This window comes from Petromyzon marinus, unplaced genomic scaffold (assembly GCF_048934315.1).
Source record: "Petromyzon marinus isolate PM22_M1 ecotype Great Lakes invasive population unplaced genomic scaffold, UKy_Petmar_22M1.pri1.0 PM_G_Scaffold_103, whole genome shotgun sequence".
In the NCBI taxonomy this organism is placed as follows: Eukaryota; Metazoa; Chordata; class Hyperoartia; order Petromyzontiformes; family Petromyzontidae; genus Petromyzon; species Petromyzon marinus.
This window is the reverse complement of record NW_027422655.1, coordinates 243166-270221: the sequence shown is the minus strand read 5'-3', so window position 1 is coordinate 270221 and position 27056 is coordinate 243166. Positions and strand designations below refer to the sequence as shown.

Sequence of the window (27056 nt, the reverse complement as noted above, 5' to 3'; positions counted from 1 at the left end):
AGGGGGAGAGTCGTCGCGGGTTCTGCTACGCGGCGTGGCGCAACGTGTCGGGCGACATCCTGCTGGAGCGTCAGGGCTGCTGGGTCCACGACTGCCGTGGAAGGTGAGGAGGCAGACCGGTCAGACCAGCACACAGCAGCCCCCTCCTCCTACCCACCATCTCCTCCCCCCCACCTCCTCCCCACCATCTCCCCTTCTCCTCCTCCTCCTCCTCCTCCACCATCTCCTCACCTTCATCTCCTCCTCCCACCCACCACCTCCTCCTCCCCCCCCACCTCCTGCTCCCTCGTCCCCCTCACGGTTTCCCACTGTGACCAGGAGCAAGTGCGTGGAGTCCAGTAGCAACCCGTTCGTCTACTTCTGCTGCTGTGACAGGGACCTCTGTAACATCGACTTCGCCCTACGGCCCAGGGCCCACGGTCAGTTTCGAGCCGGGAGAGACGCTGGAGATGGTTCGTGAGGCCGGGAGAGTTGATGCCATTCAAGCTCTCTCTCTCTCTCGCTCTCTCTCTCTCGCTCTCTCTCTCGCTCTCGCTCTCTCTCTCTCTCGCTCTCTCTCTCTCTCGCTCTCTCTCGCTCTCTCTCGCTCTCTCTCTCTCTCTCGCTCTCTCTCGCTCTCTCTCTCTTTTTTTACGATCAGAGGAAACAAGAAGATGCTCGGTGTAGTCGGCACTTTGCTCCGTTCATCATTTCGTTTTTTTTTGTTTTGTTTTAATGCTTTGCTTTATGTAAACCCCCCCCCCCCCTTTTAAATGAAAGACCCAACAATATATATTTTTTTCTTCCCTCCTTTCCCCTTCCCTCTCTCTCTACCCCCCTCTCTGCCCCCCCTCTCTCTCTACCCCCCTCTCTGCCCCCCTCTCTCTCTACCCCCCTCTCTGCCCCCCCTCTCTCTCTGCCCTCTCTCGTCCTACTCCATTTGGCTTTCTCTCGCGCTCTCTCTCTTTTCTTTATAACTATGACAAGTGCTGCATCTGCACGCAGCCCTTCCCACAGTCAAATGGCCTCCGACGGGTAGCTTAGATCTGCATGCAGAGCTCTCCGTCATCTGCCACCGAGCACACGGCCTCCTCCAGCGCCCACTGCTCCTTGAAGGCCGGCGCGGCGTGGGTCAGCCGCGCGTGGCGGAACTCCAGCCACACCCTGGCTCCGACCAGAGTGCGGAAGATGCCCAGGCTGCTGGCTGGACGTTGCCCCTCCAGGGCCACCTTCCTCGCCCTGTATATGGCGAGCTTGGCGTAGCCGAAGAGCACGTTGACCAGCCCCTGAAGATGTTGGGGTCCGTCGCCCTTCGGGTATCCAAAGATGAGGACCGTCGGGGAGAAGTGGAGGCTGAACCTTAGGAGGATGTTTCTCAGGACCTTGAACAGCGAGTCCAGGCTCTTGCACTCCATGTATTGGTGCACCACCATCTCCACTTTACCGCAGAACCGGCACTCCGGGGACGTGTCGGTGAAGCGCGCCAGGGAGACGTTGGTGGTGACGGTGCCATGGGCGATGCTCCAGCTGAGGTCGCCGATGCGGTTGTACGTCGGGCTGGAGTAGAGTTGCCTCTAGCGAGGCCTCTCCGGAGAGACGCAGGGCAGGGCTTTCCTCCAGGCATGGTCCTTGTGGCTCCTCAGGGTGTCCTGTTGGTGGAACCGGACCATGTAGGAGTAGAGCACCTTCCTCTTTACATTTGCGAAGGCCACCTCATGTAGGTCTTCTAGCTGGCACAGGTTGTGATCCGCCTTCGTTTGTCGGCATTGACGATGCAGTGGCACGACTGAGAGCTCCGGTGGAGGGGGATCGAGAGGGGCCTCGTCATCCCCAACGCCGATGGGGGGCGTTCTCCCCGCTGCCGCTGAGAAGGCCCCCTTGGCTTCGGCCAGGATCCGGGCAGCCACCCGGAGCGGCTGCAGCCCTGTCTTTGCGGCCATGTCTGCTGGTCCGAGCCACCGGCCCCGTGTTTCAGGCTCCACCAGATCCCCCATCCTGGTGAGCCGTGCGTTGGCGAGGTGCCTCTCCATGCCAGGCGTGGTGGTGGTGGATGGCAGCTTTGTCTGTGGGTTCCTGAGGATCGGTTCGAAGACCAAATCCACGGCGGATCGCGGTTGGTTCAGCCTCCTGACGGCAAGGGAGCTCCATGTCTGCAGGACGCTTCTGTAGAAGGGTGGCAGCTGTCCCAGTGGGAGGCCCTGCAGGTCCATGTAGAATAGTTGTTTTGAGCACTGCAGACCCCCCAGCTGTTTCAGGAGGAAGGAGGCCGTGATGCTCCAGGCCGGTGCAGGGGCGGCGTGCAGGAACTTTTGCGCCGCCTGCAGTCGGAAGGTGGCCAGCTGACTCCGCACGCACACCAGCCCGTGACCGCCCTCGTCCAGTGTCAGGGCCAGGACCCCAGCCGCGACCCGGTGTCCTCCACCCGACCAGAAGAAGTCGAGGACTCGCTTCTGAAGTGCGTTAACGAGGCTCATAGGGGGGTGCAGGGAGAAGAGTCGGTGCCACAGCATGGACGTCACCAGCTGGATCACCACCAACGTCTTTGTCCTGAAGGTGAGGAACTTGCACAGGCGACCCCAGGTGCCCAGCCGCTCCTTCACCTTCTCCTCCAGCTCGACCCAGTTCCTCTGCGGTGGTTCCTCCTCTGGTCCGAGGAACACTCCCAGGTGGTGCAGCGATGTTGTGCTCCAATTGATGGCTTTTGCCTTCTCGGGACACTCGGTCATGTCCCACGCTCCAACCAGCAGGCCGCTGCACTTTTGCCAGTACATTTTTGATGAGGAGGCCTTCGAAAAGACCTCCTGGCACTCATGCAGCAGGGCGACATCAGCCAGGGAGCGCAGGATGAGGAGGACGTCGTCGGCGTATGCCGTCAGGACCAACTTGACGCTTGGTTCCCTCAGCACCAGGCCGCTGAGTCTCCGCCTTATGAGACTCAGGAAAGGCTCTAATGCCAGGGCATAAAGTTGGCCCGACAATGGGCATCCCTGTCTCACTCCTCGCTCGAATTTGACCGGGGCAGTGAGGGCACCGTTGATCTTGATCATGCACTCCGCCTTGGTGTAGAGTAGGCAGATCGTTCGGACAAAGGCATCCCCAAAACCCAAGGTCTTGAGGGTTCCCAGCAGGTACTTGTGGTCCACTCTGTCAAAAGCCTTTTCCTGGTCAAGAGCCAGAAACGCGACTGGGATGCCCAACCTCTGGGACACCGCGATGAGGTCCCTGACCAGGAAGATGCCGTCGTGGATGGTTCGTCCGGGGATGGTGTAGGACTGGTCCCCGTTTACGACTTGTGCAATCACCCCTTTCAGTCGCAGGGAGAGAGCCTTCGTCAATATTTTGTAGTCTGTGTTCAGGAGGGACACCGGACGCCAGTTTTGTAGGTGCCTCAGGTCTCCGTTCTTGGGAAGCAGAGTGAGCACCGCCCTCCTCCAAGACTGAGGCATCACCCCGGCGACTGAGGCTTCCTCCAGCACCTCTCTGTAGTCCTCCTGCAGGTATGGCCAAAAAGCGGCGTAAAACTCCCCTGTTAGCCTGTCTAACCCTGGGGATTTATTCGGGGCCAGTCCTCTTACAGCTGCGTCAAGGTCAGTCCTGGTGAGCTTTTGCTCTAGCAGCTCTTTCCCGTCTTCCCCCAGGGTGGGTAGACCACTCCATGCCTCCGCCTGGGCCGGTTCCGATGTTTCTTCAGGGGAGAACAGGTTGCCGTAGAAGTCTCTGATGATGGTCGACTTCTGCTGGAGTTCGTGCACCAGGACACCGTCACCATCAAAGAGGCACTCCATGGATTTGTGTCTCCCATTCTGCCTCCCGAGGGAGTAGAAAAGCGGGGATCCCGTGTCGAGGTCCGTGATGAGCTTCACCCGGGATCGCACAAACGCTCCCCTCGTCTGCTCCTCATGTAGCCCTTTGAGACGCTCCCTATTCTCCTCGTATTCTTGGAGAAGAGCAGGGTCGCTGTCTTCGGCGAGGCGACCCTCCAAATTGAGGACTCGGGCTTCCATGTCGGTGATGTCCACGTTCTTCAGTCCGGTGCTCCCCCAGGTGTATTGTTGGCACAACAGCCTGGTGTGCACTTTGCCCATATCTCACCACTGGGCCAGAGAGTCGGACTGCGTTTTGCTTTTTCGCCACTCTTCCCAGAAGTCCTCGAACATTTCTAAGAAGGTGCCATCCTCCAGCAGTGAGTTGTTAAAATGCCAGTGGGACGCGCCCTCACGGGCCCTCTCCAGCCTGACACGGAGCACGATGAGGTTGTGGTCCGTGAAGGGTGCCGCCCTGATGCCAGTCGTTATGGCGCACATCACAAAGCTCTTAGAGATGTAAAATCTGTCGAGCCTGGACTGCGTCACCGAGCCATCGCGCCTCGTCCTCGTGTACGTGAACTGGCGTTGGCCCGGGTGATGTATGCGCCACACATCCACCAAGGCGGCGTCCTCCAGGAGTCCCTGCATTTCCCTCTTAGGCCCTACTCCCCCCGGCTGCCCCCCCGAATGATCCAGGGCGCCAAGTGTGCAGTTGTGGTCGCCACCCACAATCACGCACTCGTCGTCCGGAATCCCGGCCAGGTGCCTCCTCAGGAGGTGCAGAAACGGGATCTTCTCCTTGTTGGTCACAGGCGCGTACATGTTCAGTAGGTGGGTGGTGACATCGCCCACCCTGACCGTTACCGCGAGCAGCCTTCCCTTCACCACTTGGGTGTGGATGATGAGCTCAGGATGAAACCCTTTAGCGAACAGGGTCGCGACTCCACAGGAGGTGTTGTCAAGGTGGCTGTAGAAGGAGTCCCCTCCCCACTCCTTCCTCCAGTCATCCTCGTCCTCGACCGTGAGATGCGTCTCCTGAATGAAGAAGACAGAGGCAGCCTGTTTCCTCGCAAGAGACATTGCGGAAAACCTCCGCACTGCCTCCCTGCACCCGTTCACGTTCAGGGAGCCGATGTACATAGGCATTGCTTATTCCTTTCCCCCGTGGCCTCCCACCTTATAATTTGTTTGCGGAAAAATGTCAGCTTTGCCCTCTCCTTGCCCCGGGACTCGAGTATCTGCTTGGCAAGGAGTCTCTCTGCTTGAGTCACAGAGGCCTTTATTGCCTTGCTGTCCTTCCATCGAGCCAAGGCAATGTCTGCTCTGTCTTTCCTCATGTTGGTCTCGTCGAGGAATTTCCAGAGATCTTCCGAGGAGATCAGGGGAGTCTGAGGGTCAAGGAGTGTAGACCCCTGGCTGCTCTCGCTCCCCATGCTGAAGCAGTCATCCCGATCTGAATCGATTTCCTCGGCGTCCGGCTCCGCTAGAAGGGCTGCAGCGGCTGAGCTGGCGCATGGCCCAGCAGCGTCCTCTCCCCCAGTGTCAGGGATGGCCTGGGATGGCTCCTGCTCAGGCTCTTCGGGTGGATGGCCCGGTGTCTCTTCCGCTGGTTTTGGATCAGCAGTGGGACGGGGACCTTCCTCCTCATTCCCATCCATTTCGTCCTTGCCCTTGGTGAGTGTCTCTCTGCCAACTTCTACCTCTTGGTCAAGGGCTTCCTGTATAGCTGGTGGGGAGTGAGTCTCTATGACAACAGTAGGCGGGTCGATTTCCGTGGTGATGTCGCCTTCATCGTCGACGGTCTCCTGCTGTAGAAACCCTTCCCCAGACGCACGCTGCTTCTTCCTCTTGGCGGGTTTCTTCCTCGCCGCCCACGCGTCACTCGGCGTGGCATCCGGGAAGGCAAAACCGCGTCTTCGGCGTCTGGCAGCTGTTCTGCTTCCTCCCCTGGTGTGGGGGGTTTCACCGCTTCTTCCTGTTCGAGGTCTGGGAGGGGTTCCTCCTCTGAATTTGACCCTTGAGATCCGGGTCCTTCTGTATTCTTCCTCTTGCGATTTGTTCCTTGAGGCGGCGAAGTTGGGGCCACGACTTCAGGTGTAGGAGGATTCGTGGCTCGCGGGCCCGGTGTGGGCTGTTGGGGGGCTTGTTGCAATAGGGGCTCTTGCTGCTTTGCCCCCCTTGCTCTGCCTCCCTCCTCCCCGCTCTTTTCTCCGACCCTCGCCGTCGTTGGTTTAGGGCAATCCCTTCGTAAGTGCCCCTCTTCTTTGCAAAGATTGCATCTGATGCAATCTTTGGCATAAAACAGTCTATGGGCAATGCCTGCATTGACAATGACAAACGAGCCCTCTTCCTGCTGTCCGGTAGTCAGCAGGACGTGCACCTGCCTCTTGAAAGATAAAATGTGATTGAGAGCAGGATTTCTGCACCCCAGTGCCAGGGCACGTACTGGCACCACGATGGTGCCCAGCTTGGACACGTGTTCCAACACGGCCTTGTCGGGGATGTAGGGCGGCACGTTCCAAACGACTATTCGCGCCGCCACCGAAGCGATGGGTTCCAGCTGGACGTGGAGTCCCCCCACGGTCATCCCCTTCTCGACGGCCGCATCTGCCACCTTTTTCGTCGTCAGGAAGAAGACGGCTTTCCCGCTGACCTTCGAGGCGTGGGTGATGGTGGCTGGCGGGACGATGGCGGCCAGGGCCTCGACGTACGCCTCGATCGTGACGGAGCTCGAGGTGTAGCAGCGGATGCCGTTCTCGCGCAGCGGCAGTGGTCGCTGCGCGCTTGGGGGGGTTCGCTTTGGAGGAGAGGCCCTAGTGGGGGGCCTCGTGACTCCAGGCAGATTGGCAGCTGCGACCTTTGCGTAGGTGGCCATTTTATTCCTGCTGCCTTCAATTTCTACCTGACTGTGGTGCTGCGCTTCTGTTCAGAGCTCCCCTTGAGAGAATGTAAACTGAGGATGAATAAAGAATCCTCGTTTAAGAAAATAATGAAAGGAAAAAAGAAAGGAAAGAGATATATTTATTCAATAAACTATTTTTATTGAATAAATTATGAAGCAGTAAATGAAAAAATAATTTGATAGTGATATCTAATTATAAATTTGCGTGTTAAATAAATTAATGTATTTTGCAAACAAATCTACTTTTTAGAAAAATGTGTTTATTAAATACATTCACTCATCGTTAAATAAATATAACTTAGAGTCCTTGCACACTCGTGGAGGCAAACAAAAAACGCAGTGTTAAGGAATCATTAACTAATAGGTTGCTTTAGCCTCAAAGTAAACAATTGCTTGTGTGGCCTTAAATTGTGAGGCACCTTTGTCAAGGTTTGAAAGGGTCAAGGTGCCTCACTTCTGTAAACCAGCTTAAAAGACGCTATGAATCTTAACAACGTTCATTGAAGCTCTGTCGTCCCGACAGGTCTGTTCCTTTCACCTGAAGAAGGCCACTTGTGTTGTGGCCGAAACGTCGTGAGAATTTTATTGTGTTATTTTATTAATTTATTATTTTATTCTCATTCTACGTGACTTTACCGAAAGAACCAAAGAAGATGAATCCTTGCAGTCACAAAAGCTTTAAATCGAAATTTAAGATAGGAGAGTGGCCTCCTCGACGAGGGCATGGAAGTGGCGATGTTAATGTGAGAGATTAGCGTGATGTTATTGTAAAATCGAAGAGTGGTGCAATCCAAAGGCATGCGTGCAAACCCAACGGGTGCAATCCAAAGGGCATGTGAGTATGTTAGTGCAATCCAAAGGCATGATAGTGCAATGCAAAGGACACGTGAGCATGAGAGTGCAATCTAAAGGACATGTGAGCATGAGAGTGCAATCAAAAGGACATGTGAGCATGAGATATCTAAGAGAGATGCATAGAGAGATACACACAGAGAGTCGGAAATAACAGCTGACATAGGCAGGTAGGATGGAAACATCACAGTCAGTTAAGACTGTACCTGGTTAATAACGTCCTTCCCATGATTGCTCAGTTTGTACCCATCTTCTTGGTTGGAGTTGTGTCTGTGTTTATGTATCTGGATGGCTTCATGAACAAATCTCTGAAGGTAGCCGGTAGGTTTGCAGAGTACCTCCGTCTTGGAAAAATCAATTTCGTGTGAACCCACAGCGTTAAAACAATGATCGGCAACGGCAGAGGTATTAGTCCTACCGTGTTTCAGATCTACCTTGTGTTCACGAACACAGTCCGAGACATGTCGTTTCGTTTCCCCAATGTCACTGTTGCCTCAACCATAACTCAGTTTGTAGACACCAGGGTATTGCATGTCAGGAATCACATCCCTTTCAGATGGGATTAAATCACTGATTTTGTGTACTGTGTTGAAACGAACCTGGATCTTGTGCTTGTTTAAGATTTTGGAAATCTATTTGGTAACCCCTGCTATGTACAGTAAAGTGATGGTCTTGGTTGGATCCTCAGAAGGTTGTCTCCGCATGGCTGGGGAGACAGCTTTGCAGATGTACGGTCCGAGTATCCGTTCATCCTGAGGGCTTGGTGTACGTACTCCAACTCACTGGCTAGGTGGTGCTGGTCGGAGATGCAACGGGCCCTATGGTGTAGTGTTTTGACGAGGGAATTCTTCTGGGCTGGATGGTGGTGGGAGTCAGGCTTTAGATAGGCATCCGTGTGGGTGGCTTTCCTGTAGACCGAATGTCCCAACAAGCCATCAGGTCTCTTCTCGATCAAAACATCCAGGAATGGTAGCTGATGACGTCGTGATTTATTTTATTTTATACCTACGTGACTTTGCCGAAAGAACCAAAGAGTATGGATTCCTGCAGTCACGAAAGCTTCAAATTCGATGGGAGCCTTTAACAATGGAGTCTATTGGAGCCTTTAACATTGAAGTCTATGGGAGCCTTTAACATTGAAGTCTATGGGAGCCTTTAACATTGAAGTCTATGGGAGCCTTTAACATTGAAGTTAATGGGAAACTTTAACATTGAAGTCTATGGGAGACTTTAACATTGAAGTCTATGGCAGCCTTTAACATTTAAGTATATGGGAGGATTTAACATTGAAGTCTATGGCAGCCTTTAACATTGCAGTCTATGGGAGCAGCCCCTGTGAGTGGCTTCACAGCTGAGCCTCCTGTTGCAGAGGGCACTCAGCAGCCTACGCCGGTGGCCAGGCCGGTGCCCACGCCGGTGGCCCTGCTGGCCGTCACGACGCTGCTGCTGCTCCTGCTGCTGCTGCTGCTCTCCGTGTGGATGTACCGGCGATGCCGCAAGCTGACGCACGCCACAACGCCTCCGCAGGTGGTGGTGGTACTATGTGTGCGTCTGTGTGTCTGTGTGTGTGTCTGTGTGTGTGTGTCTGTGTCTGGCAGAACAACCCCCTCCCTCCTCGTGGTGCCGGACGGGCAACGTCATGGGCAGTGCCGTGGGGGGAGGGCCAATTCCGATTGGCCTTTCCCCTCATTGCGTCTGTGGCCACCACAGCAGCTAAATGGGGGCTCTGGACGGGTGCGAGGGGCTGGTAACCCCTCCACCTTCAATAAATTACCACTAAACCATGTCTAAAATATCTAATGAATAAGCTTGTGCCGGAGGCCCCGGGGGGACAGGCGTCTTTGACGTCTCCTGGCCAAACCCCATTTGGCGGAGCCAGGAGATTGATTCTTTACCCTCGGGGCTCCTCCATAAACAACAAAAAGCCACTACGGATGGCCACGTGGAATGTTCGAACGCTCACTGCGGAGGAGAGGCTGCCACTCCTCTGTCGGGAGCTGGGCCGGTACCGTCTGGATCTCTGTGGCAATCAGGAGGTCCGGTGGACCAGCTATGGCTCCTGCCACTATGAGGAGTGGACAGTCCTCTACTCGGGGAGGAGACTACTAAACAACAGGGAGTGGCTCTTCTTCTGAACAAAAGAATGAAGGGGGCGTGGGAGCGTGGCGGTGATTTGTGGGAAGCTGTAAGCCCCAGGCTACTTTGGGCTCGCCTTCCCATCGACCGGAGGCGAGGAGTGGTGGTCAGGGTTACTTATGCCCCCACCGAAGACGAACATCCGTGGAGGGATGCTGGCAAGGTCGATGAGTCAGATGCCTTCTATGACCTCCTGTCATAGGTGCTGGCTAAAGTGGCCCCTCGGGATAGAGTCATCTTGTTGGGTCACTTTAATGCCCGAGTTGGTCATGATGCTGGCATCTGGTCTGGAGTGATTGGAAAGCATGGGCCAGATCAGCTCAATAACAACGGTAGGAGGCTGCTAGATTTTTGTGCAGCCCATGGGCTTTAAATTACCAACACGCTGTTCAGGCATCGGCGCATCCACACAACATCATGGACGCATGCCGGGTCCAAGCAAGAACATCTGCTGGACTACATAGTGACGGATCAGCGGATCTGGGTCCATGTCCTTGACACCAGGACCTACCGTGGAGCTGATCTGCCCTCTGACCATCGACTTGTCATCTGTAAGATGCGCCTGCCATTCTTCCACTCGGGTGGTGGGTATACACCCAGGACCCCATTCCAACCTAAGGTGGCCTGGTCTCAGCTAGCTGATGAAAGTTGCAAGCAAGAATTTAATCATCGCTTGCGGCTGGGGTTAGCATCGTCCCCCACTCCTCCAGATGTCTAGGGTACATGGGTGAGGTTTAGGACTGTGACTGCGGTCCAGACCTCCCAGAAACCCTGGCTGACAGAGGAAGTGTTCAGGATAGTTGAGATAAAGCGACAGGCCCACTCGAATTGTCTACAGCATCCCACGTCAGAGAATGAGGAGGCTTACCGTAGCCTTCGCTCAGAGGTTCGGAGAGCCGTGAGGCGCTAGAAGGATGGGTGGTGGTCGCGTGTTGCTGTGGAGATGGAGTCTGCCTCAATGGCCCGCGATCACAAATCCCTATTTAACTCCATCAAAAAAGTAACCTGCAGCGCCATACCTATTACCATCATTAGGGGGAAAAACGGGGATCCAATCTCCGACCCCCACGAACAGGTTTGCAGATTTGCTGAGCATTTCTGTGAAGTCCTGGGGGAAGGGAAATCCCTCGACATGGGGATGAGCCTGCAGAGGCTGCGGTGCCCCAAATATTTTAAGAAGTCACCCCTTGTGAGTGGTTGGCTGAGGTGCCATCTGTTGAGGAAGTACTAAAAGTGATCCAGAGTCTGAGACCAGGAAAGGCACCGGGCAGAGATGATCTCCCAATCCACAGTCATTCCCTCCCTTCTCTACGCTTTAGAAACGTGACCCCCCCAAATGGAACATCTTCGCCAGTTAGAAACATTTTGGCTGGCCTTCCTACGATCCATCCTGGGTTTAACCAGGCTGGATTGTGTGAGGAGCTCACAAATCCTTGAAAGATTTGGACAAAGTCCCATCGGTGAGCTCCTACGGCAGGCAAGGCTGCGTTGGCTGTGCCATGTAGCCCGAATGCCCAGCCACTGCATGCCTAAACAGCTTTTGTTCAGCCGGATCGAGAGGGCTAAATGGGCGCGGCACGGGCTAGAGAAGAGATGGAGTGATGTGGTACAAGAGGATGTGGAGCTGAGTGGATTTGCCGATGACTGGTACCAGCGGTGTCAAGATCGGCCTCTGTGGAGGAGGCTCGTAAAGGACGCTGCTGGGCAGTTGGAGGCAGTCGCCCTCCAACAACAACGGAGGGCGGAGGAGTGACGCTCACAACAATGAGCGGAGCGCTGTGTGGCTAAGGCACAGCAGGTTGGCACAGTAAGGGGCACAGGTGGTGCATCAGCCAGTCATCTCAGTCATCTCAGTCAGTCGACCCGTGGCACCTGCTGGGTCTGCCCCGTGACCTCCTGCCAGCGGGCGTTCGACACTTCTAGTGGCCTCAAGGTGCACATAACCTGGCACAAGCATCGTGGTGATGTCACCGCCACTTAGTGGCGAATGGCGGTTGTTGTTGTGTCTGTGTGTGTGTGTGTCTGTGGGGAGCGGCAGTGTAGTGGTTAGCGCGCTGCGCTATGAACCTGGCGACCCGAGTTCGATTCCCGCTCACGGCCAACACCGCGTGGATTATCTGAACCGGTCCTGGGCCTCCCCTAGATCGACTAAGCCTGAAATGAGTACCCGGTGCGATGTGTGAGCATTGCCATCGGGGCGACAACGGCGGCCGGGCATGGTGCTGGGCAACTCCCCCTCCAGAAAAGAGAATTGTTTTGAGTCAAATAAAAACGTTGTTTCGTTAAAACAACCACCACCCGACACGGCCAATCAGTAAGGTTAGTGTCACGTAAACAAGACGTGGCCAATTCATTACTAGTATATAGTGTAGTGCAGAGTGTCATGTATAGTAGTGTATAGTGTAGTGTATAATAGTGTAGTGTATAATAGTGTATAGTGTAGCGTATAGTTGTGTAGTGGACAGTGTAGTGCATAGTAGTGTATAGTGTAGTGGTGTATAGTGAAGTGGTGGATAGTGTAGTGTATAGTGTAGTGTGGAATATAGTGCAGTGTATCGTGTAAACTTGAGTGTATAGTGCAGTGTATAGTATGGTAGTGTATAGTGTTGTATATCTTGTGTATAGTGTAGTGTATGGTGTAGTGTATGGTGTAGTGTATAGTGTAGTGCATAGTGTAGTGTATAGTAGTGTATGGTGTAGTGTATAGTAGTGTAGTGTATAGTAGTGTAGTGAATGGTGTAGTGTATAGTGTAGTGTATAGTGTAGTGTATAATGTAGTGTAAAGTGTAGTGTATAGTAGTGTATAGTGTAGTCACTTGCCCTGCCGGTCTGTCGAGGCTACGCGACGGGGGGTCTCTGCCGTTAACGGCAGCAAGGGTGGCTGACGGTCCACTTCGCCAACAGGAGGCGGTGAGCCTGACGGCGCTGCTGCTGCTGCGGCCGGTGCGCCTGCTGGAGTTTAGGGGCGGCGGTCGCTTCGGCTGCGTCTGGCGCGCTCAGCTCCTGTCTGAAATCGTCGCGGTGAAGATTGTCCAGCCCGTGGTGAGACCCCACACACACACACACAGACCCTACACGACACGTGTTTCTACAGACTGGCGGAGGCCCACAGAGACCTACAGTGACCCATAGAGACCCAAAGAGACCCACACTCAGAGAGACCCACAGGGACCCACAGAGACCCACAGCAACCCACAGAAACCCACAGTGACCCATAGAGACCTACAATGACCCATAGAGACCCATAGAGACCCATACTCAGAGAGACCCACAGCGACCCACAGCAACCCACAGAGACCCACAGCAACCCACAGAGACCTACAGTGACCCATAGAGACCCAAAGAGACCCATACTCAGAGAGACCCACAGCGACCCACAGAGACCCACAGCAACCCACAGAGACCCACAGTGACCCATAGAGACCCATAGAGACTCACAGCAACCCACAGAGACCCACAGAGACCCACAGTGGACCCATAGAGACCCATACTCAGAGAGACCCATAAACACCCACAGAGACCCATACTCATAGAGACTTAACAGCAACCAACAGAGACCCATCGAGACCCATAGAGACCCACAGCAACCCACAGAGACCCACAGCAACCCACAGAAACCCACAGTGACCCATAGAGACCCATAGAGACTCACAGCAACCCACAGAGACGACCCTTAGAGACCCACAGTGACCCATAGAGACCCACAGAGACCCATACTCAGAGATTCACAGAAACCCAGAGACCCACAGAAACGCACTGCGTGTGTCTGCGTGTGTTTCCATGCGTCTCCATATGTCTCCATTTCTCCGCGTGTCTCCTGTGTGTCTGCGTGTGTCTGCGGATCTCGCCACGTGTGTCACCCCACGTCTCCGCGTGCATTTCTGCTTCCCCCCGCGAGACTTCTGCGCCTCTGGACGTGACCTCGGACTGGGTAACTTCACGCGTTTGCTCCCTCCTCCTCTTCTCCCCGCCGTCGTCATCGGCATTGTCTTCGTCAGAGACGCTCAGCAGAACCAACGGCTGTGGCAGAACGAGGTGGATATTTTCGGCACGCCCGGCCTGAGTCACCGCAACCTGCTGGAGTTCATCGGCGCGGAGAGACGGGAAGGGAACGCCGAAGCCGAGCTGTGGATCATCACCGCCTTCCACGAGCGGGTTCATAGACTCACTCACCATGCAGAGACTCATAGACTACTCACGTAGAGACTCATAGACTACTCACACAAACACACACGCACAAAGACACACATGTAGTGCGTTTAACCGAGGTGCACACTTGATCTTGGAGGCAACATGTTTATTACCACAGGTTAACATTCACAGGATAATGACTTAGGATGGTGACCACCACAGATGACTATATACTTAGGATGGTGACTACCACAGATGACTATATACTTAGGATGGTGACCACCACAGCTGACTATATACTTAGGGTGGTGACCACCACAGCTGACTATATACTTGGGATGGTGACCACCACAGCTGACTATATACTTAGGGTGGTGACCACCACAGCTGACTATATACTTAGGATGGTGACCACCACAGCTGACTATATACTTAGGATGGTGACAACCATGGCTGACTATATATTTAGGATGGTGACCACCACAGCTGACTATATACTTAGGATGGTGACCACCACAGCTGACTATATACTTAGGATGGTGACCACCACAGATGACTATATACTTAGGATGGTGACCACCACATATGACTATATACTTAGGGTGGTGACCACCACGGATGACTATATACTTAGGATGGTGACCACCACAGATGACTATATACTTAGGGTGGTGATCACCACAGATGACTATATACTTAGGATGGTGACCACCACAGATGACTATATACTTAGGATGGTGATCACCACAGATGACTATATACTTAGGATGGTGATCACCACAGATGACTATATACTTAGGATGGTGACCACCACAGCTGACTATATACTTAGGATGGTGACCACCACAGCTGACTATATACTTAGGATGGTGATCACCACAGATGACTATATACTTAGGGTGGTGACCACCATGGCTGAATATATACTTAGGGTGGTGACCACCACGGCTGACTATCTACATGCTGGACGGGATAATTACTAAGTCGGACCAGGACAGCGAACACGCTGCCTGGTCCACGCGCGCGAAGACCGGAGACCGAGGACCCAGGCTTGAAGATGGCGGATTGATTCCCAGAGACCGCCCAAATTTTAAAAGTTCACTTTCCTCCGTCGAGACCGACCATAACAGCATTCAATTTGAAGAAATTAAAATCCCAATGCCTCCTTCCGATATCGCCACAGAAGTCTTAAGCGTCCGTATCAAATCCCATCTCGGCCCACTCACTGTGATCAACGTCTACACCCCAACCGACCAGTTCTTGCCCTCGTAACTATCAGTTCAAGATAAATCTACTTTTACCAAACAACGACTCAATTTACACCATTGGAACCTCCTTTGCCAGTAGCAAAATATGATAATTGGTTTTTACCCTTATATCTGGCAACAAACTGACACCTTTTTTTTACAAGGAGTCATGTTTGCATTGACCACAATACCTGCGGTCCAACACCCATGTTAGACGAGGGCTCTAAGGAAAACTGTCTCGGGTGTGGACCAATCAATTTCAAGTACAGTGTCAATACATTATCAGAGTTGTGTGTTTTTTGTTTGCATTCTGACCGCAGGTATTGTGGTCAAAGCAAACGTGACTCCTTGTCAAAAATGTGTCAGGTTTGTTGCCAGATAAAAGGGTAAAATATCTTGAACGGCTCCCCCTATGGGGTACTCGGTGAAAATCAAACCAGAGTTCCATTATCTGGCCCTTCATCCTCACCAGATATCTCAATAGCATCAGGAAACCTCCTGTCGTCAATCGGCTGGTAAGTCTTTAGGGCCCTTGGATCCTTCCACCTACCAATTGTGTTGACCCTCAATGCCGCCAAGCCTTCACAAACTCCTGAACATCGCTTGTATTACAACTTTTAAAAAAACCAACTGGCCACTTTTTACTTCAGAATCAGAAGCATTATTCGCCGACAACATCAACCATATCCACACATCCGCACATAACTCTGAAAATATTTTCATAAGCATCATCGCAACCACCACCAAGCACACCACCCCGGCGGGTTGCTACAACCAACGCCTCCCACTAGCAAAAACCCCCAAAATTCTAGGTGTAACCTTTGACACCATGTTTAGCTTCGCTCAACACGGCAGAAACGTCCATGCAAAGGTTAACAAACGAAATAACATCTTACGAGCTTTAGCCGGCACATCTTGGGGTCAACAAAAGGAGACTTTACTCCTAACCCACAAAGCCATTGGACGTCCCATCATCAATTACGCCAGTCCCATTTGGTGCCCAAACCACTCCTCTACAGGTTACCAAAAGCTCCAAACCTCAAAAAACCAGGCACTTCGCCTAGCTACAGGATGCCACCTCGTGGCGCCCATTGACCATCTCCACCAAGAAACCAAAGTTCTTCCGATTCAAGAACACTGCAAGCTTCTCACCGATCAATATCCGGCATCATGCCACTCGACAACGCATCCTTGCACAAAGCTACTCAGAGCCCCCCCCTGCACCTGCTAGGGAAATGAAATCCACCTTCCTTTACTTCAGCTCCGCCAACGTGCAATAAACTTTAAACGCTCTTCCACCAAATAGCACCACCAAATCAATGTAGAACCACTTGTGCACCGCCGCCACCGTGCACCGCCTGAACGCCTACAAGCCCCCAATGTCGTGCTAGGGGGTTGGCCCCCACCCATAGCAGACGATGAAAAATCCCCAGACCCGGGCAACTCGCACAAGACCGGCTCGACTCCGTTCAGGTGACTGCTGCTCCGTGCTAGCCGAATACCAACATCGAATCGACCCAAACGTCCCAAACTGCTGCTGCCCTTTGTGCCAAGCAACGCCAGAAGACGTCTCCCATTTTCTCAGTTGCCCAAAACGCGGACCAAAAATTAGATCGATTGATCTCTGGCTAGACCCTTCCAAAGTGGCGATACAACGCCACCTATAAACAGAAAGTGCGAGGAAAAGAGCAACACAGAGACTCATAGACTACTCACATAGAGACCCATAGACTACTCATCCAAAGACTTACACTACTACTACCACTGCAACCACCACTACTATAACCACTACCACTACTACCACCACTACTATAACCACTACTACTACTACCACCACCACTACCACCACCATCACCACCACTACTACCACTACTACCACCACCATCACCACTACCACCATTACCACTACTATCACCACTACAACCACTACTATCACCACCACCACCACTACCACCACCACTACTACCACCACCACTACCACCACCACCACTATCACCGCCATCACCACTATCACCACTACTGCCGCCACCACTACCACTACTATCACCACTACCACTACTATCACCACCACCACCACTATCACCACCATCACCACCATCACCACTACCACCACTGCCACCACCACTACCACTGCCATCACCACTACCACCACTGCCACCACCATTACCACTACTATCACCACCACTACCACCACCACTGCTGCTGCTCCCCTCTCATCACCCCAGGGCTCCCTGTCCGATCACCTCAAGTGCTCCACGTTGTCGTGGGCCGAGCTGTGCCACATTGGCGAGACGTTGGCATGCGGCCTCGCCCATCTGCACCACCACGTTCATGGAGGCAAGCCGGCCATCGCCCATCGGTATGTCAGTAGCAGGCCGCCCACGGATCACCGTGGGTGGCGGAGTGGGTGGGGGGGGGGGCCCTGCCAACCTTGGGTTCAGACTCCGCTTGCTGCTCACGCTGCTCTCTCTGACCCTTCGACCGCTCGAACGCGATGAGAGAAAACTAAAAACTAATCTAATCTTGAAATTCTTTTTGTTATTATATCACCCCAATACCCCCACCCCCCCCCCCCGTCCATCTCTACCCACAGCGACTTGAAGAGCAACAACGTGCTGCTGAGGAGCGATCTGTCGGCCGTCATCGCCGACTTCGGCCTGGCGCTCAAACTCCAGCCGGGCCGCCCGCTCGGCGACATCCCGCGGGTAAACGCCGTCGCCGCTTGCTCGTCGGAGACGCCGAGCGTCGGACGCCGCCGCCGTTCGTTACCCGCCAAGAGACCGGAGAGCGTCGCGCCGAACGTGAAACCCGAGCGTCGCGCCCTGCAGGTCGGCACTCTCTGCTACATGGCCCCCGAGCTGCTGGAGGGCGCCGTCTGCTTGCGGCGCGACGCCTTCCTTCGTATCGACGTCTACGCCCTGGGGCTGGTTCTGTGGGAGATCGCCACACGCTGCACGGCCGGTGGCGGTGAGTGGCGGTGGCGGAGGCAGCGTGGCCCCGGGGGAGACAAAGGCCGCCGGGGCGTGGTGCTGGCCGACCCCGCCCACCCCGATACCACGGTGCCGACACCACGTGATGTGTGTGGGGGGGATCTATGTGTGGGTGTGTCTGTGCGTGTGTCTGTGTGTGGGTCTGTGCGTGTGTCTGTGTGTCGGTCTGTGCGTGTGTCTGTGCGTGTGTCTGTGCGTGTGTCTGTGCGTGTGTCTGTGTGTGGGTCTGTGCGTGTGTCTGTGTGTGTGGTGTGTGTGTGTATCTTTTTCTGTGTCTGTGTGTGTATGTGTCTGTGCGTGTGTCTGTGCGTGTGTCTGTGTGTGGGTCTGTGTGTGTGTGTTTCTGTGTGTGTCTGTGTGTGTGTGTCTGTGCGTGTGTCTGTGTGTGTGTGGTGTGTGCGTGTGTCTGTGTGTGTGTGGTGTGTGCGTGTGTCTGTGTGTGTGTCTGTGCGTGTGTCTGTGCGTGTGTCTTTGTGTGTGTGTGTTTCTGTGTGTCTGTGTGTGTGTGTAATACCATCATTAAGGGAAAGAACAGTGATCCAATCTCTGACCCCCAGGAACAGGTTTGCAGATTTGTTGAGCATTTCTGTGAGGTCCTAGGGGAGGGGAAATCCCTCACCCAGGAAAAGAACATGGGACAAAGTGGGGATGACCCTGGCGAGGCTGCGGTGCCTCAAATATTGGAGGAAGAAGTCACCCCCTGTGAGTGGCTGGCTGAGGTGCCATCTGTTGCGGAAGTACTGAAGGCGATCCAGAGTCTGAGACCAGGAAAGGAACCGGGCAGAGATGATCTCCCAAGCGAAATGCTGAGGGAGGGTGGCGTTTGTGCACAAACTGCCCTACATGACATCATAACAACAGTCTGGACCACTGGATGGGTTCCGCAGGATTGGAAGGATGCTCTGGTGGTCCCCCTCTTTAAGAAGGCGGACCACACAGACTGGAACAACTACAGGGGCATCTCACTCCTCAGTGTGCCGGGAAAGGTCCTGGCAAGGATTATTCGACATCGCCTTGCCAGGCACGCTGAGGAGAGGCTTGCGGAGCCCCAATGCGGTTTCAGGAAAGGGCGGTCCTGCACTGATGCCATATTTTACGTCCGTCTGCTACAGCAGAGGTGTAGGGAATTCCAACAAGACCTACATCTCTGCTTTATTGACCTGGTCAAGGCCTATGATACCATCAGTAGGCCTGGGCTCTGGGTTGTTCTTCGTGCTTTTGGAGTACCTGACCCTCTGCTCACAATCATTAAGGACCTTCATGATGATGAGCGGGTCCGGGTAAAACTACGTGGCTGGGAGTCGGAGCCATTCGCTGTACACCTTGGGGTGCGACAGGGATGTCCTCTGGCTCCCACATAATTTAACATCTATTTTGACCACGTAGTTCATGAGCCCTTCAATAGCTGTACCGGTGGAATTTCCATCGGGTACAGATATAATGGGAGGCTGATCGATGCCCGGGTGCGGTCAGGGGATGGCTCCCTATTGCTCAACAATGTTACGTATGCCGACGATCTGGTGATAGTTGCTCACTCAGAGGAGGAGTTGGAGGCGCTGCTGCTGAACCTGGAGCTTGCCACTAAGAGGTAGGACCTTACCATCAGCCCCACCAAAACTAAGCACCTGCCTGGGTATTTTGTACCATCGGTCAATCCACCCCCACAACTCCCAATTGGTGACGGGGCAGTTGTGGAGAGGGTGGAGAGTTTCTCAAACCTAGGCAGTGTGCTCATGACCGGCTCCGGTTTAACAGCAGAGGTCTCACTCCGAATCAGTCGAGCGGCAATATCTTTTCATCGGTTGCGTAACGCTGTATGGAGCTACCTGGTCTCTCACTCCGCATCTCCAGGTCTTCTCGGCCACGGTCATTCCCTCCCTTCTCTACGCTTGCGAAACGTGGACCCCCCGGTTATAAACTTTTAGGGTGGCCTGCCTACGATCCATCCTGGGTTTAACCAGGCTGGATTGTGTGAGGAGCTCACAAATCCTCGAAAGATCTGGACAAAGTCCCATCGGTGAGCTCCTACGGCAGGCAAGGCTGCGTTGGCTGGGCCATGTAGCCCGCATGCCCAGCCACCACATGCCGAAACAGTTTTTGTTCGGCCGGATCAAGGGGGCTAAACGGGCGCGGCATGGGCTACAGAAGAGATGGAGTGATGTGGTACAGGAGTACGTGGAGCTGAGTGGACTTGCCGATGACTGGTACCAGCGGTGTCAAGATCGGCCTCTGTGGAGGAGGCTCGTGAAGGACACTACTGGGCAGTTGGAGGTAGTCGCCCTCCAACAACAACGGAGGGCGGAGGAGCGACGCTCACAACAACGAGCGGAGCGCCGGGTGGCTAAAGCACAGCAGGTTGGCACAGTAGGGGGCACAGGTGGTGCATCAGCCAGTCATCTCAGTCATCTCAGTCAGTCGACCCGTGGCACCTGGGTCTGCCCCGTGACCTCCTGCTGGCGGGCATTCGATACTTCACGTGGCCTCAAGGTGCACATGGCCTGGCACAAGCGTCGTGGTGACGTCACCGCCACTTAGTGGCGAATGGCGGTTGTTGTTGTCTGTGTGTGTGTCTGTGTGTGTCTGTGTGTGTGTGTGTCTGTGTGTGTGTGTCTGTGTGTTGTGTCTGTGTTGTGTGTCTGTGTGTGTTGTGTTTGTGTGTGTGTCTGTGTGTGTGTCTGTGTGTGTTGTGCCAGGCGTGCTGGGTGAGCACCACGCTCCCTTTGAGGACGAGGTGGGTGAGTGCCCCACGCTGGATGAGCTCCAGCACATCGTGGTGCACGGCAATGGCCGCCCAGCGATCCAGGAGCCCTGGCTCAAGCACCCGGTCGACATCTCACTCAGTCACTCACTCAGTCTCTCACTCACTCACTCACTAGCTCACTCACTCAGTCACTCACTCAGTCACTCAGTCACTCACTCACTCAGTCACTCAGTCACTCAATCACTCAGTCACTCACTCAGTCACTCAGTCAGTCACTCACTCAGTCACTCAGTCACTCAATCACTCAGTCACTCACTCACTCACTAGCTCACTCACTCAGTCACTCACTCAGTCGATCTCTCACTCACTCAGTCTCTCACTCACTCACTAGCTCACTCACTCACCTGCTTACTCACCTACTCGCTCACTCACTCACTCAGTTACTCAGTCACTCCCTCACTCACTCACCCACTCAGTCATTCACTCACTCGCTCACTCACTCGCTCACTCACTCAGTCACTCACTCACTCACCCACTCACTCAGTCACTCACTCACTGGCTCACTCACACACTCCCTCACTCACTCACTAACTCGCTCACTCAGTCACTCACTCACCCACTCACTCAGTCACTCACTCACTCTCTCATTCACTCCCTCACTCTCTCTCCTACTCACTCACTGGCTCACTCACACACTCCCTCACTCACTCATTCACTGACTGGCTCACTCACTCACTAACTCGCTCACTCACTCACTAACTCGCTCACTCACTCACTCACTAAATCGCTCACTAACTCGCTCACAATACTCACTTACTCTGTCATTCACTCCCTCACTCACTCTCTTACTCAGTCACTCACTCACTGACTGGCTCACTCATTCACTCCCTCACCCACTCACTCCCTCACTCACCCACTCACTCACTCAGTCACTCACTTGCTTACTCACTCACTCACTCAGTCACTCACTCACCCACTCACTCACTCAGTCACTCACTCACTCACCCTCCTACTCACTCGTTCACTCACTCAGTCACTCACTCACTAGTCACTCACTCGCTCACTCAGTCACTCACTTGCTTACTCACTCGCTCACTCACTCAGTCACTCAGTCACTCACTCGCTCACTCACTTCCTCACTCACTCAGTCACTCGCTCGCTCACCCACTCACTCACTGAGTCACTCACTTGCTTACTCACTCACTCACTCAGTCACTCACTCACCCACTCACTCACTCAGTCACTCACTCACTCACCCTCCTACTCACTCGTTCACTCACTCAGTCACTCACTCACTAGTCACTCGCTCACTCAGTCACTCACTTGCTTACTCACTCGCTCACTCACTCAGTCACTCAGTCACTCACTCGCTCACTCACTTCCTCACTCACTCAGTCACTCGCTCGCTCACCCACTCACTCACTGAGTCACTCGCTCACTCACTCTTTCCCTCCCCTCCTCCCTCCCTCTATGTCGTCTCCCTTCTCTCTTAGCCTCCTCTGTCGCACCTCCTGGTCAATGTTCCTAGGGTGCAGCGGTGGCTATGAGATGTTGACTACCTCACCTGGTCTACAGGAGGCCGTGGGTTCGATCCAGACCCTGACGATGTCTGCTGCTGTATTTGGAGTTGCGTTTTAACCTCTGATGATGGTCACTCATCCAGCAGTGGATTGACCACGACTGATGTCACATTTACCATCGTCTCTCCCGGTCTGTCAATCGGTGATTGATTTTGATCTTTCGCTATCGGCGGTGGTGGCGTGGTGGTGGTAGCGGTGGTGGTGGCAGTGGTGGTGGCTTGGTGGTGGTGGCTTGGTGGTGGTGGTGGCTTGGTGGTGGTGGTGGCTTGGTGGTGGTGGTGGCTTGGTGGGGATGGTGGTGGTAGCGGTGGTGGTGACGATGTTGGTGCGTGACTCCCAGGGACTGTCCCAGCTGTGTGTCACCATGGAGGAGTGCTGGGACAAGGACGCGGAGGCTCGCCTCTCGGCGCACTGCGTGGAGGAGCGTCTGGCGCAGCTGCGGACTGACCCGGGGCTGCCTGGTGGCAGCGGTGGCACCACAGCCGCCCCTCCACCCACCACCACCACCACTATCATCACCGCCCCTCCACCCACCACCACCACCACTATCGTCACTGCCCCTCCACCCACCACCACCACCACCGTCACCGCCCCTCCACCCACCACCACTATCGTCACTGCCCCTCCACCCACCGCCACCGTCACCACCGTCACCGCCCCTCCACCCACCGCCACCACCACCACTATTGTCACCGCCCCTCCACCCACCACCACCACCACTGCCCCTCCACCCACCACCGCCACCGTCACCGCCCCTCCACCCACCGCCACCACCACCACTATCGTCACCACCCCTCCACCCACCACCACCGCCACCGTCACCGCCCCTCCACCCACCACCACCACCGCCACCGTCACCGCCCCTCCACCCACCACCGGCACCGCCAGGCCCTTCTGCTCCGACCCCGGCGTCGTTGTCCGTCTCTCCACCCCGACACCCCCTTCACTCCTCCTCCTTGTCGCCCCCATCGAGGAGTCGAGCCTCTAGGCCGGGGCGGGCGCGGTGGGTAGGGGTGGGGGGGGTACCCCATGAGTTGGACGAATGACCATCAGCTTTGCTAGGCCTGGCTGGACAGGCTTCACTAGGCCTGACTGGACAGGCTTTTCACTAGGCCTGACTGGACAGGCTTCACTAGGCCTGACTGGACAGGCTTTACTACGCCTGACTGGACAGGCTGTTTTCACTAGGCCTGACTGGACAGGCTTTGCTAGGCCTGACTGGACAGGCTTTTCACTAGGCCTGACTGGACAGGCTTCACTAGGCCTGACTGGACAGACTTCACTAGGCCTGACTGGACAGGCTTTTTCACTAGGCCTGACTGGACAGGCTTCACTTGGCCTGACTGGACAGGCTTCACTAGGCCTGACTGGACAGGCTTCACTAGGCCTGACTGGACAGGCTTTGCTAGGCCTGGTTGGACAGGCTTCACTAGGCCTGACTGGACAGGCTTTTCACTAGGCCTGACTGGACAGGCTTTTCACTAGGCCTGACTGGACAGGCTTCACTAGGCCTGACTGGGCAGGCTTTTATACTAGGCCTGACTGGACAGGCTTCACTAGGCCTGACTGGACAGGCTTTTTCACTAGGTCTGACTGGACAGGCTTCACTTGGCCTGACTGGACAGGCTTTTTCACTAGGCCTGACTGGACAGGCTTCACTTGGCCTGACTGGACAGGCTTCACTAGGCCTGACTGGACAGGCTTTACTACGCCTGACTGGACAGGCTTCACTAGGCCTTACTAAACAGGCTTTACTAGCCATAATAGAGGTGTTTGGGTCTTTACTAGGCCTGACTGAACAGACTCCACTAGGCCTCACTGGTCAATCCACAGCTGGATGAGTGACCATCAACCTTTCCTATACTGTTAAAGTCCTATCGTGTTTGTGTCTTGTGTTGTTTTTGTTGTAACGTTCTGACACCGTGCCCCCTACTGGACATCTGTGACACACCAAGAGCTTTACAGCTCTTCAGATTCCTCCGGTGTTAATAAAGACTGGCATCACTCTCAAATGTTTGTCGTTTGTAAAGCTTCCGCCCCATTACGCTCCCAATGACTATGACGCATTAGCAAATCGTAGCCCGTTTAGGATCAGCAAGATCACACACCCACAACAGGGGTTGTGTATGGGTTAGTGTATAGGGTAGTGCATAGGAGTGTAGTGCAGTGGCGTCACTAGGGGGGTGCGGGGGGTGCGGACCGCACAGGGTGACACCATCAGAGGAGGTGACACCAAAATGACTGTACAATTTCTGTGCAGTGTTTCAGTATAAATTTATTATTTTAATAAATAAATATATTCCTGCAGTTCTATAGCTAAGTCCAGCTTACACGTGCAGCGGGTTTTATGGAAGTCAGAGACAAATCTTGGAGGCGACACTTTTATGCAACATAAACACCCGGCAGTACAGTCCCAGTCTCACACAGGGCGATGGGCCCTTCCAACCACTGCCTGGGGAGTTACTGCCTCCGGGCAAGCGTTGCCCTGTCACGGGGCTACAACTCTGGGTCCTCCGGCTACGGGTGCCCTAGAGGAGGCTGCACCGACCCGACCCAGCCAAGGTGCGGGTTCCGACCACTGGCCCACTCGGACCCGGCCCTCACAAAGACATCGGGCCGGGGGTATCCCAGGGTCTCACAACTGAGCCACACAGAGTCCCGGTCCTTACAAGGGCAGCGGGGCTAGGGGGTCCCAGGGCACTAGCCAGCCGGTCTTCTGGCTTCTGTCTTGGACTGGCCCCGGACCCTTCCCGTGGTCCGGCTTTTATACCCAGCACCGGTGCGTCAGCCCCTGACTCCGCCCACCTTCCAGAGAGTTCCAGAGGGGGCTCTGGGGGATCCCAGGACACCCCATAGCCCCCTCCTGCTTTGGGGCTGGGGATATAGCGACTGCCCCTGCTGGACCCTGCCTGCCCCTGCAGGTAAGTGTACACAGCCCATTGACATCGCCACACGTGTGTTGTGTTGTATAATGACGAGTAAACTTCTTACGAGGCACACTCTGTTTATTGTCTTCTCTTACACAGTCCTTAACACACACAGAGGGGTATACGGTCCCCTCAACCGATACCCTAAGAAGGTACAGCGTCCGGACTTAGCGGGACCTACACACAAGTCTCTTGCTAACCTAAGGAGGTACAGCATCCTGTCTTGGCGGGACTTACACGTCTACCGCTATCCTACAGTCCTCCGGCTTGGACCTAGGGAGGCTATCTGACCCACCGCTGGCCTGGCGGGTCTTGACCACTGGATACGCCGAGCCTTAGCCCTCAGAAGGGCCGGGAAGCCGGGTCCAGGGTCCTGGCTATCTTCAGCCCGGGCTTCGGTCTTCGTGTAGGGAGAGAACTCACCCTTATACCCGTTTGTGGCCAGGTGTAACCAATCCCACATTCACACGTGGAACTGTCTGATTGGTTCTTACCAAACCGTGGCTACGACCCACTTCACCTCGTCTGACCCTAACCGTTATCTACACCGAGGTAACGCTGCACTGCCCCTTTGATACCTAGTGGCCATGCAGGTTACCGAACAGTGAGTAGTTAGCACCTCTACACGTGTACAATACACCTACAAAGGCTAAAACTCTATGCTAATTTACTTTTTAACCTAATGCGCCCCGGTCAGAGCTGTCGTTACTACCCAATCACAGTGACGCTTCGAAGTCACGTGGTTTCGTCTGCACGCGCTGCCGGTTTCGATCACTGCTGGTGTTTCTATAGTCGCTGAATTTTGTCAGATTTTCTGGTGTTTTAGCTACAATATTGCGCCATTTAGTTTTTGTGAACCTATATCGATAACGTTTTTGAGAATGAAGTAGTAATTAAAAGCGATATTGTCATTTAAAGGTGTAATTTTAATGTTGCTCGTTGTTTATGTCACTAATATTGCCATTGCATTCAGTGATATATGGGAATTACGATGTACGAGTAACGGTACAAAAATCTCAGGAGTCTGTATGGTCTGGTGCGGGCAGAGGTCCATGAGGGGTGACAACATGGGTCACCGCACTGGGTGACACCAATCCTAGCGACGCCACTGGTGTAGTGTATCGCGTAGTGTACACTATACACTACACGATACGCTGTTTTATGTGTACACCACACCATGCACGCGTAAAAATACACTATACACTACCACGAAAACTCCATATGTACAGCAGCAGATATCGTCAAGGTCGAGATGGAACCCACGACCTCCTGTAATACCAGACAAGATAGTTAATCTCCAAGTCACCGTGGTGATGATGATGATGAGAGAGAGAAATAACTCCAAATGTACAGCAGCAGACATTCTCATGGTCTGTATTGACCCACGACCTCCCGTATACCAGGCGAGAGAGATAATCTCCTAGCCACCGTGGTGGTGGTGATGATGGTGATGAGAGAGAAATAACTCCAAATGTACAGCAGCAGACATCCTCAGGGTCTGTATTGAACCCACGACCCCCCGTGTACCAGGCGAGAGAGGTAATCTCCTAGCCACCGTAGTGGTGATGATGATGATGAGAGAGAGAAATAACTCAAAATGTACAGCAGCAGACATCCTCAGGGTCTGTATTGACCCACGACCTCCCGTATACCAAGCGAGAGAGTTAATCTCCTAGCCACCGTGGTGGTGGTGATGAGTGATGAGAGAGAGAGAGAGAAATAACTCCAAACGTACAGCAGCAAACATCCTCATGGTCTGTATTGACCCACGACCTCCCGTATACCAGGCGAGAGAGTTAACCTCC

The 27056-nt window shown here is 54.2% G+C and overlaps 1 protein-coding gene across 1 annotated transcript; it reads left to right on the top strand.

Annotated features, from left to right (window-relative positions):
- LOC142908829 (activin receptor type-2B-like) lies at window positions 1-24336 on the top strand. The gene is made up of 10 exons (XM_076059468.1): window positions 1-103; window positions 319-419; window positions 8909-9066; window positions 12580-12717; window positions 13687-13830; window positions 17279-17412; window positions 17647-17758; window positions 17882-18020; window positions 20737-20867; window positions 22665-24336. Exons 3-10 carry the CDS (start codon window positions 9019-9021, stop codon window positions 23310-23312), a joined length of 1494 nt encoding a protein of 497 aa, XP_075915583.1. The 5' UTR covers window positions 1-103; window positions 319-419; window positions 8909-9018; the 3' UTR covers window positions 23313-24336.
- Window positions 24337-27056: the final 2720 nt, after the last annotated feature.